At 42.0% G+C, this 12,515-nt stretch overlaps 1 protein-coding gene and 1 long non-coding RNA gene across 2 annotated transcripts in view; both read left to right on the top strand.

The window, feature by feature from the left end:
* radx (RPA1 related single stranded DNA binding protein) overlaps window positions 1–6,378 on the top strand; it is a 12,140-nt gene extending 5,762 nt beyond the window's left edge. Inside the window, exons 10-14 of the mRNA XM_076991005.1 lie at window positions 55–200; window positions 2,230–2,336; window positions 2,660–2,905; window positions 3,436–3,603; window positions 4,475–6,378. Of these exons, the coding sequence (XP_076847120.1) occupies window positions 55–200; window positions 2,230–2,336; window positions 2,660–2,905; window positions 3,436–3,603; window positions 4,475–4,641 (834 nt within the window). The 3' untranslated portion in view covers window positions 4,642–6,378. The remainder of the gene's footprint in view (window positions 1–54; window positions 201–2,229; window positions 2,337–2,659; window positions 2,906–3,435; window positions 3,604–4,474) is intronic.
* A 1,186-nt stretch (window positions 6,379–7,564) lies between these two features.
* LOC143492620 (uncharacterized) lies at window positions 7,565–12,303 on the top strand. Its single transcript, XR_013125294.1, has 3 exons — window positions 7,565–8,541; window positions 9,645–10,650; window positions 11,196–12,303. It is a non-coding gene; the product is annotated as an uncharacterized LOC143492620 (long non-coding RNA).
* Window positions 12,304–12,515: the final 212 nt, after the last annotated feature.

Here is a 12,515-nt window from a genome sequence, read left to right as displayed (position 1 = left end):
AGGAGGAGATTCAAGGTTAATGTGTCTGTTCATTTTTATTTTTTTTTACTGCAGTTGGAAAGTGGCACTGCAGATGTGGCCAGAGGTTCTGTCTCCGCCCCAGATACTGGTCCTGTAGAACAGAGAGAGATGTTGCACACAGCGCCCCCTAGTGACCGCATGGCTTCTCCCAAACGCAGGAAAACCGACCAAGGAACAACGTAAGATTGAGAAAAGTATTAACTCAGAACAAGATGTGGGGGGGGGGCGAACGAAAGTTGGGTGTGCGAGTATCAATTGCTAAGTGGGAAGACCGCTAGCAACCGCGGACAATCTATAATAGTAGCAAAAACATGACATGGCGACTCATGACGTGGGTGACCCCTGGTTTATTCAATATTGACGGCAGCCTAACTTTTTGATTGACAGCTAATTGAGCAATAGAACACGAGAGGGAGTGTGTTATCGTGAATATATGTACATGCCGTTACTTGACAACGCGTCCGCGGAGTGATACAGAGAACGAGAATACCGTGCTGTTACACACATATCTGCAGGGTTAGAACACTTCTCAACCAGTCGGATTGTGAACTAACTGTTGTATAATTGGCGAATGATCATTTAGTGTTAGAAGGGGAGGGACAACTGTGAATTTTGATTGGACATAAATTTAAGTAGATTTCTCGATGGGACCAATTAGGTTTACAAATTTATATGTAATTCATTGGCCCTTTGGCTACTGGTAGCTCGCGAGCGACGTGTTGGAGACCCCTGGTCTAGACAGTAGAATGCTTCTCCCTGAACCAGAACATGAAGATTTTTTTGTAACATAGTTTGTTTATTTTAGGGGTGTAATGATGCATCGCGATACGATACATCGCGATACAAAAATGTAGTGATGTCTATTGTGGAAGTGGACGATATCAAGTGTGTTCTGCTTATGATGCAATCTAATCGATTGTACCCACGTCATGCTCCCATATACCGGAGTATTTTGCCTCGTTAACAGCTCTACAATGGAAACTGTTGAATTAGAGATAGAGGATGCTCCGTTATCTTTTAAATCTGACGTGTGGCTACATTTCGGTTTCTCGAAACAATGACGGCAACAAGGTAACTGACAAGACCAAAACAATTTGCAAACATTGCAGGAGCACCATGGCCTATACAACAGCTAACATAACAAATATGATGAAGCATTTGCAGCACAATCACAGTGAAAAGCTACAGCCACTGCCTACGAGAAAGGAAGTCCTCAAAGGCCAGATATCTACAGAGTGCTGCCTCTCTTAGCCTAGTACAAGAGCCCAAGAAATAACAAATGCATTGGCATTTTTATTGCAAAGGACATGAGGCCATTTTCTGTTGTCGATAATGATGGATTTTTACTTGTAGTTAACACGTTGGAGCCCAAGTACAGTCTCCCATCATGGATGGGTGGACTTGGAGGGCTGAAACTATCATTATAATGGAGTGAAATGGCCAGCTACTCTAAACTCGCCCTCTTTACCAATAGCTGAGGTATTCAAATCGTCTGTTTCAACATGGGAGCTAGAAAGATCATCACAACTTCTGAAGCAGGTCCAGTGTGAACCGCCTCAGTCGACTGGGTTGTCCTTCCTCCTCCGAAGTGCCACCACTGTTCTCGGGGCTAAACAGAAACTGCTACAGATCCCACAGCACAAACTCATCGTGGATGTGGTGATACGGTGGAATAACTCGCTAGAAACGCCTGAATTTGATCTTGAACAACAAGCAGCCCTAACAGCGGCTCTCGTGAGTACAGAAATACGTAGAAACGCCTGTGAAATCGACACTTTGGACAGATCAGACATCAGTGATCAGATTTAGTTACTAAAACAGCCACCAGACGGTGTTGTCAGATGGAAACCCCCCACGGTGTCACTCAGAACAGAGTATGGAGCCCAGCGAGGAAGACTCTGCTAACGTGGCTAATATCAAGAGAGCCTTTCTGGAAGACATCTGGAGCAGGTTCACCGGAGAACATGATCATCTACTAGAGAGCACGGCACTGCATCCGTGCACTACTGCACTACAGCACATGCAGAGGACGTTCTCAACGGCTTCAGATCAAACCGGATTCTTTTAATTTACAACTCAATGCATACTTATCGGAATTCAAGATTTAAAACTTTATTTAGGTATTATATATATATATATATATAGTTATGCACTCAATACTGCATGTGTTTCTGTTTATTTTCACACCTATTTTTTTGTTTTCCAAAGACAAGAGAGGCTAGCAAATCAGGATGATGAAGAGGCTGTGTGTGAGGATGAAGAGAGTGCTGATCATTCCAACCAAGCGACTGTGGTGCAGTCACCCCAAACAGCAGGTTCACTCTTCAACCTGCACTCACTCCCACAGCAGTCTGTGTGAATAAAATGTGTATCTGTTTAGTTACACACATCGCTGCACAGAAAAGGCCAGATTTCCGAGCCGTTTAGTGTAGTCCACATTCAGATCTTTTAATTTATGACCTGGTGCCATTACAGGAAGCTGTATCCAGCTTTTAGTCTTTTCTGTTTTTCCATGTTACTTAGTTTAAGGTTCAAATCATGAACTGTCATTTGGTCCAGTGAGACACCTTTCCAATGTAAGTGTGAACATTAACATTTTCAGCAGCACGTGATCTGAGTGTCATTTCTGGCCTCTCAGACAACAGGGCATCATGGGAGAGCAGTGTTTGGGCCTTACTGGATCACCATGTGGTCAGTCATGTTCGCTGTGGCCCTCTGGATCGTGAGAGCATTCCAGAAAGGTTCAGCTTTGATGATCGAGACAACCTTCTCCATAGAATTAACCTCAGCCCCTCGACATGGAGTCCAGATTTTCCATCAAACAAAGTCATGGAGAAACATACACCAGTCGACTTCTCGGGATACTTCACACTCACAATCCTGGGTAAGAAAAACAGCTGCACCAGGGTGGGGTAGGGTCCAGGGTGGGGTAGGGTCCAGGGTAGGGTAGGGTCCAGGGTAGGGTAGAGTCCAGGGTAGGGTAGAGTCCAGGGTAGGGAGGGGTCCAGGGTAGGGTCTGGAGTCAGGGTAGAGTAGGGTGTGGTCATTTAGGGCACGGTATAGTCAGTTAGAGTATGCTATGGTCAAGGTAGGTTAGGGGAGGGTATAGTCAGTTAAGGGAATGGTAGGTTAGCGGAGGATATAGTCAGTTAAGGGAATGGTTGGTTAGGGGAGGGTATAGTCAGGTAAGGGAATGGTAGGTTAGGGGAGGGTATAGTCAGGTAAGGGAATGGTAGGTTAGGGGAGGGTATAGTCAGGTAAGGGAATGGTTGGTTAGGGTAGGATGTGGTGAAGGTAGGTTAGAATATGGAATGGTCATTTAGCGTAGGGCATGTTCGCTTAGGGAACGGTACGGTTAGTTGCTTTTATTAGAATACATTTCCCCTGTCTCTCTCTCTCTGTCTCTCTCATCAGGCCTTAATCAGCAGGCTGCACTTGATGCTGTCTGTCTCCCCATTTATTCCTCTGACGATCCTCGTGCTCTTGGAATACCAGGTCCTGGTCTCTGTGACAACACACTGATGTCATTCCTTTCATTGGGTGGCATTTGTGCTCCGAGCACTGGTGGCTACACATCCCCAGGTGTGCGTGTGTGTGCGTGTGTGTGTGTGACATTGTTTATGTAGGAGCCCTGTTCATCTGTACAGCTATAGACTATACAGTGGTACCTCGAGATACGAGCTGCTCTATATACGAGCAATCCAAGATACGAGCACCGAGACAAAATTTCTGTTCGACACCCGAGTGCACGCTCGAGATACGAGCATGAACCACTAGGTGGCAGTAGAGTACTATATGGAAAAAAAGAAATCATTAATCAGCTCAAAGACACACTCACACTTTTCTTTCTCTCCCTCCCCCACAACCTTAGGTTCAAAAACACAAACATACCTGTATGTGCGGAGATGACGTCATTTAGCACGTTCTAGCAGCCAATAGCGTTTTTTAAATTCTTGAGGTGTTGGTCAGGTCGACTCCTGTACCCGGTCATCACAACCATTCGCACGTGTGCTTTGCAACGAGTAACAGTATGTACGGTGTATACAGTACAGTATTTCAATACTACAAACGTTTTTTGTAGTACTGTAATAACTATTTCTCCTACATTTATTTTATTGTTTAATTATACATGTTGCGTGTGCCTTTATTAATAAAGAACATGTCTTTTTTCCACATTTACGCTAATTTTGTGACTTTTTTAAGGACCGGAACCAATTACAATACTTTACATTGTTAAATTGCTTCGAGAACCGAGCAGTTCGAGATACGAGCACGGGTCAGGAACGGATTAAACTCGTATCTCGAGGTACCACTGTATAAACATTTGTCCACTTTTTACACTCACCCTGTCTCTCTTTGTCTCCCCCTCACTTCCTCTGTCTCTCTCCCTCTGTCTCTCTCCCTCTGTCACCCCCTCACTCCTCTTCTCTCTCTCTCTCCCTCCTCTCTCCAGAGGTGTTATTAAGCTCTGCACCTGCATTAGAGAGGGAGAAGGTTGTGTGTGTGTTGGACATTTGTCTGCTAGGTCCAGAAAGGGTAGAAATCATCTGCTCTAAAATCTACCCATCAGTCGTCATCTGTCCTGAGATCCACCACACGGTCGACGTATCTGCTATGTAGATCCACCACACGGTCGACATATCTCCTGTGTAGATCCACCACACGGTCGACGTATCTCCTGTGTAGATCCACCACACGGTCGACGTATCTCCTGTGTAGATCCACCAGACCGTCCGACATCGTCTCTCTTGCCCCTTTTAAGCATTTTTCTTCTAAAAAAAAAACTAAAAATAAAAACAATTCATATCATAGTTCAATAAATCTTTAATGAAATATGCAGCTTGCTTGTTGCAACAAATAATAATTTTTTCTTTCTTTCGTTTGTCTCTGCCATCAAACTTAGCTACATTTAAATCAAATTAGGTAGGTACCTGAAACTAAGGAATTATTCACAAAAATAAAGTTTTGGTCTCACTGGCGTTACAGAAAACACATGAATGTGTGCTAAGGCTAATGAAACAAATCGCTATCGCTAATGTTAACTTTTACAGTTATCACTATGAGTAAGTACTAAGTTATCGATCTGTTTATGCTAATTTTAGCAGCTAACTAGCAGTTTAGATTACAGAGATGACAGTCCCTCTTCATCATTGTCAATATCAGCCACAACATGCTTCAGGTGCTCGTACATCGCGGTTGTGCTGCCGTGGAAGCACTATTTTAATAATCGACATCGACTAATCGTGGCAGACCTAGTTCTTGGTAAGTTCATGATTTCTAATGAGTTTTTTGAGGTTGACAGAAACATGGCAGCTTTTGTTTGAAAAGTTGTTGGTGTCTTAGTGCCATATTCAGGGCTGCAGTGCACACCTCTGGCCACCAGGAGGCAAAGCAGCAAGCAGCAGGTCTCACCAGCAGGTCTCACCAGCAGGTATGTCTGACTTTATAATGTTGCCATCTACTTCCTTCTCTTCCCCATCAGACCAGGCCCGAGGCCTGTACCCACCCATATCCGCAGAGTACAGCACCCACCCACCTGCGAACCCGTGGCTATTTCAACGTTAAATCCGTACCCGCCTGGACTTGTTAATATTCTACCTGTTACCCAACCGTGCCCGTGAAAAATCACACAAATCGAAAGTATTCCTATAGAGTACTTTATTTTTCGATGCGCCTCTGAAAAAACGTCAGTACAACACAAATTAAAATCTAAGGTTGCTGTGCAGGAACAGTATTCCTATCTAAAAGTAGCAACTGGTAAAATGCAAGAAAATTTATGTAGCCAACCATTGCCATAACACAATGCAAAACGAGAGGGAACAAATGCCAGTATAACAACTAAATAAAATTGCACAGGTTCACAAATCTATCCTAGGTTACTGTGCAGGAACAGTATATCGTCCACAGTCCCAGGTTTGAGCTGCGTTCTGCGCTCTTGGATCACAAAACCAGTGGAGGAAAAATCTCTCTCACTCGCAGCGCTGGATGCGGGGATTGAGAGGACACTTCGGGCAATTGTTGCCAGGTTGGGGAAATCGTCTTGGTGTTCTTTCCACCACAAAAGAACATTGAACGATTCATCCTTAGGTGGCTTGAGTTCGATGTATGCTGAAACTACATTCTCGTTTGACTCAGTCTCTTCGCTGGAATCCTCAACATCAGACAAATGATCAGATAGGGCGAAATGGGGTCTCTTTAACTTACCCGCCCGCATACCCTCCCGTATTTAACTTACCCGCCCGCATACCCGTTCTGGACCCATAGTATTGTTAACCTTGTAAACCCTGTAAAGCTGCTTTGCGACAACTTGAGTTGTTAAAAGCGCTATACAAATAAACTTTGATTGATTGATTGATACCCACCCGTAAAATTGCGGTATGTGTAAACCCACCCGTTTCAGCATCTATTTGATGATGAAGTTCATACCAAGTCCTTTAGGCAATCAGCCCTGTTCATTGTGGTTTATTACGCTGTTCATGGTCTTTTGTTTCACTTGTTTTACAGTAGCAACCTGGATTTTTATAAGAACAAAGTCTGACATGAGCAATCAACATCGCTGTTTAAACTTCACTTCCTGTCCAACACTACAGGAACTACTTTTACATTTTAATCTACAGCCACTATGGATCCATAACACACTAGCTCAGGGGTGGGCAATTAATTTTTACAAGGGGCCACATGAGAAACCTGAATTGTGTCAGAGGGCCACACAAACGAAAATGACGTCATTACGCTGGCCCCGCCCACTTCGCACATACTTCCGCAAACAGTGGAGGCGTTTATACTTGCCGCGTCACATTCTGTGTAGTGTTCTCCGAAACGGTGTGTGTTAGTATAAAGAAACACCCCTCAAAAACAATGGAAGGAACATTTACCTGACCAATTTTAATGTTGCTTTGTGTTTCAGATTTGTAAAGTGCTGGAATTTAGGCTAAATACTTGAAAATGTTTGAAATTGTAACTACTTCGTTTCACAACAAATAACCATCTGAATAAACAGTTTTCTTGTATTACATTAACAAATACGAGCCTCTTTTAATTCCAGGACGAAACATGAGAGAACATGAAGACTTTAAACAACCATTAAATAATGTGATAAAAAAGCGAATTATTTTGAATCATTTCGAGTATATGTATAAATATTTAACTTAAGTTTAACGTGCTGGGAAATATTGAAATGGACCTTGAAAGTGACGTACAAATGCTTTAATTCCACCTTATAAAGGTGTATGAACCCTGCAAACATGACTTTGTCCATCGCGCTGAGGCGCGGCGTGTGCGCGAAGTTACAAAATTCGAGAGGTGCACGACCTCGCGAATCAACAGCACGCGAGGCACTCGCGCACGGGCAGAGCCACAGCGATTACGTCATTTTCGCCGCGCGGACCCCCGCGTCAAGTATAAACCAGGATTAAACCTACAGGCATGATAATCTGTCACCTTTCGGCGAAATTCGCCGTTTTGAAGTTGAAAAGGGTGACCTACGTGAATCGTGTAGATCCGATGAGTTTTTTGTTGGGGGGGGGGGGGGGGGGTCGGGAGATTATATGTATATATTTTAATTATCATATTGACTTAAAGCAAACAGAGCACTTCCGAAATTGGCAATTTCAATGACAGTGGCCAGCAGTTTCCGCCCAGAACCTTCATAGAGGCCAAATAGCGTTTCAATCATACGAACGTTCTTCATTCATGTTATTCATTTACTGCTAAGCGGGACGAGAAGCAGGACCTAGTGCTACACCGGGGACAAGGCAGAAGAGCGTATATTTACCACTACATTTACCAGATCGTACATTTACCACTACATTTACTAGATCGTACATTTTTAATTGGGTGGATTTAATTGGGATATTAATGGTTTCAATCGTTTTCATATTTTGCGGTAAAACAAAGTTACTGCCGTTCGCTACAGCGTTGAACACTGTCAGATCTAACCACAAGCTCTTGTGATAAATAGGTAGATAGATGGGCCTATTAAGTTCGCGTCAACCCCGTGTAGTTAACGGTGACATAAAATAAGAAACAAGATTTTTTTTTCTAGTGTGTCTGTAGTTGTAACTTACGGAAGAGGATTAGGGCCACTATAAAAAAATAAATAAATGGAGTATTGGAAAAAAAAGGGCAGCCAGAATTCTGAGATTAAAGTCAGAATTCTGAATTTTTTCTCACAATTCTGACTTTATTCTCACAATTCGGACTTTTTTTCTCACAATTCTGACTTTAATCTCACAATTCTGACTTTATTCTCAGAATTCTGACATTAATCTCAGAATTCTGACTTTAATCTCAGAATTCTGACTTTTTTCTCACAATTCTGACTTTAATCTCACAATTCTGACTTTAATCTCACAATTGTGGGTACTTGGAAGTCATCAGCTTAATGACCAGAGACCGACAGACATGTAGAGGCGTGCAGTTGGTGAACCAACCTGTGGACGGAAAGTCTCTGATTTAAGCGAGTTTCTACGTGGGGGCGGGGTGCCAGAAGACAGCATTTCAATAATGGAAGAGCAGAAGGTGAGTAACAAAGACAGTTTGTCGGCTGGCACTTTTTCTCAGCAAGTAACCGTTACTTGTTAGCATGTTTGTTAGCTTATAATGTTAGCCAAATAGGCAACGTCTCACATTACATCAAAGTCGGTGAATTTACGGGTTTTTGAGTATTATTGTACTTCTTTTCAGTTTGAACCGAGTACGTTTACTACGGAAATTAAGCAGCATGTTATGAGCGCTAGCCGCCAGCCAATATCAGTTTAAGACTGTTCAAGACTGAAATCACAATTTATAGTCTATGCTAGCCTAAGTCTCAGCACAGTTCTAGTCAGCAGCCTCGCGCTGCACCGGGCTGAGAATTTCACCGGTTCGCTACTGGGAATGAAGCCTGGTTTATACTTTCGCGAATGACTGTAGCGCGTGACTCCGCCCACCTTGCGCGACCCTGCGCGAACTGTACCGGGCGTATTGTACACACGCCTTGGAGGGGGGGGGTTGCATGTTGCATGTTTCTTGCGTACTGACAGTCACGCTGTCTACATTGTGATTAAGAACAGGGCTGCCCCACTGAAGCATGAATTATGACCGTTAAAAATCGAAGTTACAAAATTCGAGAGGTGCATGACCTCGCGAAGCGACAGCGCGCGGGGCCCTCGCACAGGGGCGGAGCCACCGCGATTACGTCATTTTCGGACCCTCGTGCCGGTCGTGACGCGTCAAGTATAAACCAAGTTTGACGCGGCTCAGGGATGACCTCACACGCAGCGCCGTGCGCAGTGCCGTAGTGCCTGTACATTTAAATTTTAATGGTCCAATGAAGGTAATTTAAAAACCAGGACATTTCCTCACTTAAAAAACAAAAAAAAACCCGGGACGCCCGGGACAAGACGTGAAATACGGACATGTCCCAGGAAATACAGACGTTTGGTCATCCTACTTAAAGGCCATACTGTAGCTCCCTTATCCCATTATTGTATTTGTCCCAGTTTTCCTGTTAATTGGAGACACTGACACAGCTTGAGCTGACTGTTTGTTGTGATTTGGTGCTGTATAAATAAAATTTAATTGAATTGTTTTGCAACGTGAACTTTGAAGAAAATTATTATTTTCTTTCTTCTTCTCTGCAGATTGACAATGCTGTCATAGCACTGATTGATGACACGGCTCTTGCAAATTCCGTCCCCTCCTATGGAGACCGCATTGCCATCTTCAATTTCTGCTAAAGCAAACAACCACTCTCACAAAGAAAACAAAGACTTTTGTGAAAGGCTGGACCCTGGAGTGACAAAAACGGTGCCTACAATGTCAGAGTTAGATGACTTAATTCGATTGTACTTCAGACTGTCTTTCAGTAACAAAGAAATACTTGCAATTTTAGCTGATAATAATCAGATACTTATAAGTGTGCGTACCCTAAAGAGAATTTGTAAAAGACTAGGGCTCTTTAGAAGAAAGAATCAGACAGACCTGCAAGAAGTACTGGCCTTTGTTCAACAAGAAATCATGACCAGTGGCCAGATGCAAGGTTATCGTTGGCTACATCTTCGTGCAGTTCAACGTGGATTTGTTGTGTCACAAGATACCATAAGACGCATTATCAAATTGGTTGATCCACAAGGTGTGGAATTAAGACGAGCTCGACGCTTGAGAAGACGTCAGTACAGCTGCAGAGGACCAAATGCGCTTTGGCATATGGATGGCTATGACAAATTAAAACCCTATGGCATTGCCATCAATGGTTGCATAGATGGTTTTAGCCGCTATGTTTATGGCTGGAGGCCTATATCACAAACAGTGACCCTAAATTGGTTGCAAGTTACTTTTTGAAAAGTTTCATGCATGAATGGATGTCCAGAGAGAGTACGTGCTGACAGGGGCACAGAAAATGGTTGTGTAGAACAAATGCAAATGTTTTTGCGTAGAAATCACACAGACAGTTTTGCAGGGCAGAGAAGTTTCTTATATGGAACAAGTACAGCCAACCAGCGCATTGAAGGATGGTGGGCTACCCTCCGCAAACAGAGTGCACAGTTCTGGATGAATTTATTTAAAACATTTCAGGATGATGGTCACTTCACGGGAGACTTTTTGGACAAAAGTCTTATCCAGTTCTGCTTTCTTAATCTTGTTCAGGTAAAAGCTTCCTCATCCTCTGTAATGTCTCAGTTGTAGACATTGTATATTGTAAATCAATATAGTAGTGTTATTAGTAATTATAAAATCTTTCTTTGACATGAAAAATCTTGTTTTTTTTTTCATTTAAAAGGATAAGTAGAAGCAAAATGGATAAATATCAGTTATATTAACTGCAACTTTCTCAGGACAGGTGCATGGAGCAAATTAGTTTTCTTCCACATAGTTTAAATTACTGGAGAATCTGGTTCCCTGAAAATGTACAGCCCTCGTTTTGGGCAGAAAGCAGTGTTCTGAATTAGTGAAGTTATCATGAAAATAGTTTGTGGAATTACTGAACACCCAGAATAAATTGTTACACTTATTGGTGATTGCTGACTGGTGAAAGTGCTACTTTGTAGTTACTGCTTGTTTTTAGATTGATTAGAGGTCATTTGAATGAAAATTCCTGCTGTCTATTGATGACTTCATAAGCCTTAACTTTGGCAAGAGTTATTGGTGCACAATTTGTTTTATTCTTTTATTCTGCGCTACTTTCTTTGTAGGATGAACTTGATGAAGTTGTGAACACATGGAACTCGCACAAAATTCGACCAAGATCAAGTGGTGGTGCTGCACCGCGCCGGCCAATCATGATGTACTCATTCCCAGAGCTGCACAGTGCTGAGGACAGACTGAAACCTATTCACATGGAGGAGCTCACTGTTTGTATGGAAGAGTACACTCCAAAAGGTCGATTTCCCTGTGATGAAACTGTCTTTGAACTTTGTTGTCTACTTATGGTAGAAAATGAATGGGATGCCCCAGTAGACCCACTTGCTGCAGCTGACCTGTATATCAGGTTAAGAGAAGAAATACTCCATAGTATTTAAGAAATGGCACACATCCACTATTTACATGTGCAAATATAAATAAAATATTGCAGTTTGTCTTGATCACATGATTTAATAACTGTTGCCATGTCTTACAAGTACCCTATTGTGTTGTGTTGCAGTTAGTGTAAGACGTTTTCCAGATAAATGCATTTTGGGTACAAGCAAACAGGCTTGCCATGTCATTCTTTTCATGTCATTCTGTGAATACTTAAAAAAAAATGTAAATTCAGAGTGCTTATAGCAGATCATTTTAGTCTAATAGTAAAACCAATACAGTATGGTGGATATCCAATTATTTTGTGAATGTATAAAACCTATCTGCCATTAGAAGAATAAAATAGCTCTGTTAATTGTGTTTCTGTTGTCACGTGTAGTCCTGGTGCCTGGGTTGCTAGCCAGGAACAATAGGAAATTATTTTATCATTATATGTTTCTGTAAATCATAGATGCATGTACTCCACATTTTTGGGTCTAAACTACATATAGACCCAAATATATTTATATAAACATTTATATAAACACATCATTGTTAATATATCAAGCTGTTACATATTTTGGGCTTTTAGTAGAAATAAAATGAAGATAGGCATGGTTACCCATGTGAAGAACCATCACCTTTTACCATCATCTTTGTACTGTAATGTTATTGTAAGATTTTGGATTTTCCATTTTCAGTCATTTCCAAACTGATGCAGTATGAGCTGTCATGTACAAAGCTAATTAATCTAACATGATTCATACAATTAAAAGACCTACAGCCGAAAGTTAAATTTTTATTCATGGTATACCAGCACCAATTTGACAGAACAGTGGCTGCAACGGTCACCAACATACCCTTTAATTTGGTATATAACTTTAGAAAATAATCTACCAACATACCCTTTAATCTGGTATATAACTTTAGAAAATAATCTACTAACATACCCTTTAATTTGGTATATAACTTTAGAAAATAATCTACCAACATACCCTTTAATTTGGTATATAACT

The sequence above is a fragment of the Brachyhypopomus gauderio genome, unplaced genomic scaffold, assembly GCF_052324685.1.
Source record: "Brachyhypopomus gauderio isolate BG-103 unplaced genomic scaffold, BGAUD_0.2 sc80, whole genome shotgun sequence".
NCBI lineage: Eukaryota > Metazoa > Chordata > Actinopteri > Gymnotiformes > Hypopomidae > Brachyhypopomus > Brachyhypopomus gauderio.
The sequence above is the reverse complement of the archived record's forward strand: the minus strand, read 5'-3'. Positions and strand labels throughout refer to the sequence as shown.